General features: G+C 33.6%; 1 protein-coding gene across 3 annotated transcripts in view; it reads left to right on the forward strand.

Annotated features, from left to right (window-relative positions):
• The window catches only part of LOC117205223, a 58,905-nt gene extending 51,834 nt beyond the window's left edge, over positions 1-7,071 (forward strand). For 2 of the 3 annotated variants that reach the window (XM_033443406.1, XM_033443408.1), the window contains 3 exons: positions 3,860-4,408; positions 4,774-5,154; positions 6,629-7,071. In XM_033443406.1, coding sequence (XP_033299297.1) covers positions 3,860-4,408; positions 4,774-5,154; positions 6,629-6,805 — 1,107 coding nt within the window. In that variant the 3' untranslated portion in view covers positions 6,806-7,071. The remainder of the gene's footprint in view (positions 1-3,859; positions 4,409-4,773; positions 5,155-6,628) is intronic. The other variant, XM_033443407.1, reaches the window with a different exon arrangement.
• Positions 7,072-8,272: the final 1,201 nt, after the last annotated feature.

Below are 8,272 nucleotides of genomic sequence, written 5' to 3' on the forward strand. Positions count from 1 at the left end.
TGGGTGGCCCGTCTTTTTTCTTCGACGGTGTTTACATGTATATCAACCGATTTCAGAAATCTCGTGCCCTGTCAACCGCTTTGTGTCTCGACTGCCTACCTGAGTGATTAAGTGCTGGGTTGTAAAATTCGTCGTATGAGAAATTCTAACGGGTGACAGCCTGTGGATAATAATTGTTCTGCGTCGTATCTGACGCTACCAAGGTGCCATGGATACGCGACGGATTACCGCGTTATTAAAGTGGCGTCGAGCACCTTGATCCTCGCGGGCGGAGATATTTGTTCTTATAAATCATTGTCCAGATAACGCACACGTTTGTCAAACCTCGTACTACTTCCTACGAATCTAAACTTTTCCATAATCTGGCTTCTTAATGCCACACCACCGGTGGAATTATATCGCGCGAACAACGATATGTATATATTTACCTCGATACCCTCCTAACTCGTATTATCACTCGATACAGTAATACTTATAACTTTATTACTGTGTAATTTTTATGGACGTCATAGATATTATTAACAACTATTTTCATACTGGGTGTAATTTGTAAGAAGCAAATAAAGTCGTATAAATAAAAGTGTAAGATACATACATTTCCAGGGTCGTTTTGAATTTAAATAGCATTGTAAAAATCACATCGTACGCGTTAAATTGTTTGTTATATTACTTATCTTTTAATAATCATTTGTTATTTTAATTGAATAAATAATCTCCTATATAATTTTGAATCCACTACTTATGGAGCAATGATTCATTTTTCAATCCAACCATATTTTGTTCCGTTTTTTGTTCTACTTTTGTTGTATATATTTATATTACGCATAATAATAAATAACAAGGTAGAACACTTCAAAACTCGCAATTAAAAATCATTTCAATGAACTTCTGAGACATATGCTTCTGAAATTCTTTTTGCACTAATACGTGAATAAAACGAATACGTATGAAAGTATTTAATTTAGTATTCATCTTTCCTCTTTTATTTAACATTTCAAGTTTGAATAATTAGTTTATATCTTAGTTGTTCAGTTTCTACTTCCGTTATATACGAACATTTACAATCCCTTCTTTGTTAACAAAATTTTTAAACTCCCCAGGCACAGCACAGCGTTCCGTTTTCATTTTCGTACGTCTAATGAGAATATAACATACGTTCGTAAAGAAGTATCTATTGCATATAATGTAATAATTTTCTTTTAAATTATATAGTTTTTTCAATGTATTTATTTGTTTCATTCGCCGCTTATTTCATCAAGTCTTAAATGGAAACAATTGAGATATTGTTATTATATTTGCCGCACTCAGCAGACACTCGGTGTTATTAAAAAGGAAGCAACGTACTTACAAATGTAGCAACAGAATAACGTTCATCGGCAGATGCATGACAATCGTTTATGTATCTGTAACATGTATAAATGAACTTAACCGCGTGTACGCATCAATTTTTATCCGGCGCAAACACGCGCGATATCGTCACAAGTACGCACGTTCATATGCATACATACATATATTTCTCCATGTAATCTAATGAACTGTTGAGAAACGCGCGTGAAACCTTCGCGTGAATTCATTCGTCCGTCGACTCTTAAAAGACACGATTCTTCGTGAGTTTTCTATGATCTTTATGAGATATAAAAGTGCATAGCTTTTCAGCAAACATTTGGCGTTTTGATGTTTGAAATAGACATTTCCTCAAATTCATATGTAGCTGTAGAGGTGTATATTTCCCGATTGGCAGGTTTCGGTTAGGCATCACAAAAGATTACACACGGGGACTTTCTCTGCAAAGGCAATAAAACGTTATCACTGGTAGGGGGTGATGTAGCGGCACAAGAGTTAGAATTTGCTTCAAATCATGTTGTTGTTTTGGCTTCGGAGTATCAAGACCGTTAGGTCACGGGTATTGCAAGGAGTTATGAACTCCGGGCAAAACAATGCCGCCGCTACATGGAACCGTAAAACAAGACGAATTTGTATCTTTTGACCTTCTCCTGACGATTATAAATAAACGAACGTGATCGCAAACGAGTCAGTTTAAACTATGACTAAACGACTGTATAGATACCGTTTCGCGACAAGATCTGTTTTGAATACACTGACGATTACACATATTAGTAGTCTCATTATTCGATTCCCTACATAGCATTTAATCTAACGGCACTATTGTATCGCTAATTCGTTCTTAGAATCACATTATGTTCATTATCTTTACTTGCATTTTTCTTGTGCCAATATCCTTGTTTGACAAAATCGTAGCGACTGATAAAACTGAATCGCATTTCAATGGCGTCCTGTGTGTAATTTAAACTGTTCAAAAAATTCAGTTATCTTAACGTACAAGGGATGTTCGCGACCAAGAATAAACAGAAAGAAAGGATCTTAAACTAAACAACGAAATAACAATCCAGGAGACGGTAAACATATTTGATCATTTATTTTTGCAGCCAAATTTGAAGGTTATTTAGACAGAATTATTACTGTTTATTAAGAAATGGAAAGTCTAGTTACGGTTTTCTGATAGACATAACTGCGGCAAGGCTTTAAATAATTTGGAATAAAAACTGGTTGCACCTTCGCGAAGATGAAATTTAATGTAGTAATTAATCGTATCGTGAAACTCAGTAAGAAAGTCTGGCGGATAAATGGAAAATTAATCTGGCCTGGAAATAGTGAAAAAAGAAGCTTAGTGGACTTATTTTCGTACGGCTGAAAATTAATCAGATGACAATCTCATAAAATGAGGAAAGAAGATAGTTTGGATGTTATTCGAAATAAAATATTTCCTGCAAATACCAAGAAATCCGTACGTTTTTTCGTTTGCGGTCATACAAGGAACGCAATTTTATTCTCACAGGCTTGAAATTTAGCCACATAACAATTCAATGTATGAAGTAATGAAAAAAAATAGTCTGGCTGTCATTTTGAACTACCAAAGACAAGCCAGGCTCGCCAAATGCATTAATTGGCGAGCGCTGTAACTCTCTATTGCTGAATGAACAAAGGTGACCGCGGTCTATTTGCTTAATTCCGCCTTTTAAAAATTTTTAACGCAACGAAGACAAGTATGCACAAAAACGAAGAAAATTTTCAGATTACTTTGCTACAGTAATTGCTGGAGTCCAGAGACAAATTGTTGAAAATAAGTGCACTAACTTCTTTCTGTCAAATCTTCGAATTATCGTCAGACTCGTTCTTCAACGTTGTGCGCCAGCCAGACTGTTGTTTTACATAATTTCATAATAATATTAATGATTAAAAAAATTTTCGTATGTGCGAAGATAACTGTACCATACCTTGGAATCAAACTGAATTTTGTAAGCCTGTTGTATTTTCTAATTAAAATTTTTTAAATAAGAAGTTATTAATCGAAAAACGTTGCCAGACTGCAAATTCCATAATCGAAGATCAGTCACACTACTTTTCTACTAAGTTTGATGATAGTATTTATAGTATTAATTAGTATGTCAAGTTTCACGTATGTGAAAAAGAGAACAGTGTATTTATATTTTTAATACATTGTTTTCATAAGTAATCAATAGCCAGACTATTCATTTGTTAATTACCATCATTAAAAAGAATCGGAATAGCTGCAAGTATTGCGTATGAAAATAAGCGATCAAAAATGCTCACTGTCTCCCGATCTATAACGTGATAAGCAAAAACCACTAAATAAGACTCAGTACCACATTCCAGTACTAAAATACCTAGAAAATGCACTTTCAAAGAGAAAGTTACGAGGATGCTGCCATACTTACTGTTTAACCAACAACGAAATGCATTGAAACTTGGTAGAAGGTTCTCATCTTTGTTGCAATTGTTTCAGTTACTCAAGTACAACTTATTGTTTGATTTGCAGATGACACTGTTATCTCTCTGTAGAGGTGGAAACGATTTATCAGAGGAAACTAAACGAAACTTCGAATCTTGGTTGCAACAGCAACAGTTGGGTTTAGGTCTAAACCCGATAGTACCTTCCTCCAACCATCATCAGCATCACACGCAGAGCCCTCAGCCGGATGGAGGCGGTACCATTGGATCGGCAGGTGGTACGATCGGTCCTCCGCATCCCGCGCTTCTTCAATACTCACATAAAACTAGGATGAGAACGAGTTTCGATCCCGAACTGGAGTTACCACGGCTTCAGCGATGGTTCGGTGAGAATCAACACCCGTCACGTCAACAAATTCAACACTACGTCTCGGAATTGAATGCCCTAGAGTCTCGACGAGGCAGGAAGCCCCTGGACGTAAATAACGTTGTCTACTGGTTCAAGAATGCCAGAGCCGCTCAGAAGAGGGCTGAAAACAGGGGTGTCAATGGTTACAGCCCTCCTGGGCTCAGTCCGAGAGGCGCCAGTATTGTCAGCGAAGATTGTACAGACGAGGAAGAGGATTCAAGGAACCAGGTATGTACCGAAACACGAAAAAATTAAAACAATTGTTGCTCCTGTAGCAGAGATACGGAGTCAACAGATTTTGATCAAAGCTCATCTTGATGCAATTGAAAACAAAGTTGTAATTTTTTCAAAAAGAAGAGCAAAATATTCGATGTTATAATAATGAATCAAGTATAACCCTAATTTTGGCAAATTTATTTTTCAAACAAATATTAAAACGAGTATTAATCTTGATCGCTTTTAAAATGAAATTCAGTTAGTAAACATACGTTTTTAAATAAAGTATAAGGTACAGCAAATTTACTATTGCTATAACGATTACTAATATGTAATTATGTTTAATATGTAATTATTATTATGCATTTATATTTCAGTCGACATCACCTTCTCCCTGTCCACCTGGTAGCCCACCCGTTGGTCCATTGTCACTTACAACCAGACCCGAGGATCAACAACCTGCACCTTCAACGCCATCCTCGGTGAAACAAGAAGATGCCAGGGTATCCTCCGGTTCAGAAGACGACGAGACAAGACCGACCGGCCCATTGCCACCTGGATTTTCTCTGGTTCCTAGTTCAATGTTTGGTCATGGAATAATGTATATGTCACCTTATCTGCCGCCACGTGGATCTGCTGGTTGTTCCACTAGCATGTTGGACGAGAGGAGGAAAAGGAACCGGACATTCATTGATCCTGTAACGGAAGTACCGAGACTCGAAACTTGGTTCACTCACAATACTCATCCCAGTCACGCGGTAAGTTGAATGATGCTATTTAACCATCGACATGTACATTTGTCATTACTCGGCATTAATACTCATCTAGTCATTGAAACAGTTTTACGGTATTTCTTGGATGTTTGAAGCTAATACTATTTTTGAAATTTTGAATAAATATATTCGTGCAAGTCGAACGAGAATGATCAATAATAATGTACAGTACGATGGCCAATCTTCTTATCTAGTATTTAGAATTACATTTTTTTCGCTTCCTGATTTGATGTAATAGGTAAAAATAGCACTCATGATTGCTCAAGCTTAAAATATTAGTGCGTTTTAAATATGACGTTAGTAAAAATGAATTTAACATCGCTATATTATTTCATACATCCTTATACGTGATTTTATCCTTTCTATGTCCTTGATTGTAACGAAGATGTAGTCAGAATTGTACATTGCATTCTCTTAAAGATTATGCGTTTAATTCCTGTGGCTGTGAATAAAAAAAATATAATACAAAAGATAAAATTTACCCACTTTTATACAGAATGGTTCACTCAATATAGTATTTAATTCATATTCATTCGCATAATTTAAATACTTTCCAAATTATAGTCAAAAATTGCTATATACGAAAGTTACATGATTTCAAGAAGCACGTAATCTGCGTACTTTTTCGTGGAATTATTTCCTTCGAAAGATTTCATGGTCTACTTTGTTTAAAACAGCATTATATTTTTTGTACTATTTGTTATATTTTTTATTCCAAAATTTTAACAATTCTAAATAAAATATCTGTTTGTATTTATACTGACATATGTATAAACCAATTAATTAACCGAATATTTTGTCTAATATATGGAAAATATATCTTATTCCTTTAGTAGTGATAGTATTCTCAGGCTTCATACGCGATTATGAAAAAGAAAAAGAAAATTGATATTCTGTATAAATGAAAAGATAGATATTTATGTTCAAATGTATAAAAAAAAGTGCTATGATATTTACACGAGGAATATTATTAAAATGATGATGGAATAAACGAAAAATTACGTAAAGGTACAAATTATGCCAAATAAATACTCAAAAAATGAAGCCAAACGCTTTCTAAATTATTAAATTGAAAGTTATCTAGTACTAATACATTTTTGTGCAGATCTTTTTATTCTCTAAAATTTTTTTAAAATTTGAACACGAAAAATTAACATCCTATTTGAGAAAATAAAGTTCAGTTTAAAATCTCTAAAATGATTACACGTGAAACAAATTATGTCCAATGTGTTTATAACATAATAAATTTAGATGTTATTCAAGATATATGAGTAAGATAAACTACATTATATATTTTATTATCAATAAATGCCCAGTCTCACACTTACTTTTTCACTTCAAAAATTCAATAAGAATCAAGACGTAACTAGAATCTACTTTGTTTATAATTTTCATCCCATTTTGTTACTTTTGTCAATCAATCGATTATTTTAAGAGGTTTAATTTGTTTAATTCGCAGTTGATTCTGAAATATACGGAGGAGCTGAATCGGATGCCGTATCGACAAAAGTTCCCGCGACTGGAACCAAAAAATGTACAATTTTGGTTCAAGAATCGCCGGGCCAAGTGTAAGCGCTTGAAAATGGCCCTTTTTGAGGGCGAATCACCACAAACGCACCCATATCATGCAGACTAGCTCGTTTCCTCATGTAACGTAAAGTAGGAACAACCAAGGTGTCACAAGACACGATCATTTATGTACTGTAAAACGGAAGAAAAGAAAAGAGGAGAATTGGAAACATCGTTAATCAACCTGTTATTCTTTAATATCGTTGACTTGTGACCATATTCGCCGGTTACATTTTTGTTGTAATTATCGCGTAATAATTAATATAATTATTATGGACCTTAATAAGTGTACATAATGAGAATACTGTCGAATAAAAACTATACGTCATGATTTATAGCATCGTCATTATCCTTCTTAAATAGTATCGATGTGTCTATACTTCCTTGTTTGTAAATACTCTTCTCCTCGTCTGTTATGGCTTAAGGAACAAATAAATAAAGAATCTTTTCAAACATGCGATGCATTGAGATATTATTATACCCATTTCATAGTATTTATTTTATTTATCCATTTACTTATGCTACCAATGAGGCATAATTGGATAGTAAATGTTACATATGTCATTCTGCGAGACAAATTTTTCACTTTTATGTATTATTAATAGCAAGAATACGTATCTTTTGATATTTTTACTAAGATTTTGCATAATTTACTAGAACTTAAAAGTAATTTTATCGAAAACATTGATACATTTATCATTTAGTTAATCGTTAAAATGCGTTAACTTGTTAAAGTGCAATGTTGAATATATGCAATATCAAATAGGAGGGGGTTAAAATTAGTTTTCACATACATCGATGTGAGAAATGTTTATTCGTACAAAAACTATTTTGTATTATTTTTATATATTTTTATTATATTTAGTTCTATTCAGCACCCAGTCCTATTCAATATCTAATTAGATGCGGTATATAAGATATGATACAGACCAGCGTAAATGTCTGTAATAATGTCTGCGAGTCTCGAAACGTAGAGTCTGCGGGGTTGAAATCTCACCCCAAGATGAAATCAACGTGTTGCTGCCGAGTCAACTCCGACTCAAGCTTTACAATAATAATCAAAGCCTTTCTACAGATTTGGCAAAGAACTATACTTGTCACATCAACATAAAATTATCACTTCTTCAAAATCAATACTACAATTTTATAGTATATACAATTCGATGTTTAAACCGTTTTTCTTTTAAATACAGTGTACGTGCTTGTTTCGTTACACATCATAATCTTAATTATGTTTTTAAGTAAACTGGAGATGTTTACTAATTTTAAGGAATGTATATGAAAAATTTTATTATGTACTAACTTATTTAAGATCTGTGAATATTATAGCAGACCATATATATTAAATAAACAGACATTTTAAAAGAGAATCTTATTCAACGTCATTTATTTTTATATATAAAATCTACAAACTTTTTAGATGTAAATGTATATAAATCATAACGTGACATACACTGACACTGAGCTGCATTAAAATTTGTTTAATTCAGTACGAGATGCAAATTGTTGCCAAATTTCTTTCAAATTTATTTTC

This window comes from Bombus bifarius, unplaced genomic scaffold (genome assembly GCF_011952205.1).
Source record: "Bombus bifarius isolate JDL3187 unplaced genomic scaffold, Bbif_JDL3187 scf7180000007987, whole genome shotgun sequence".
NCBI lineage: Eukaryota > Metazoa > Arthropoda > Insecta > Hymenoptera > Apidae > Bombus > Bombus bifarius.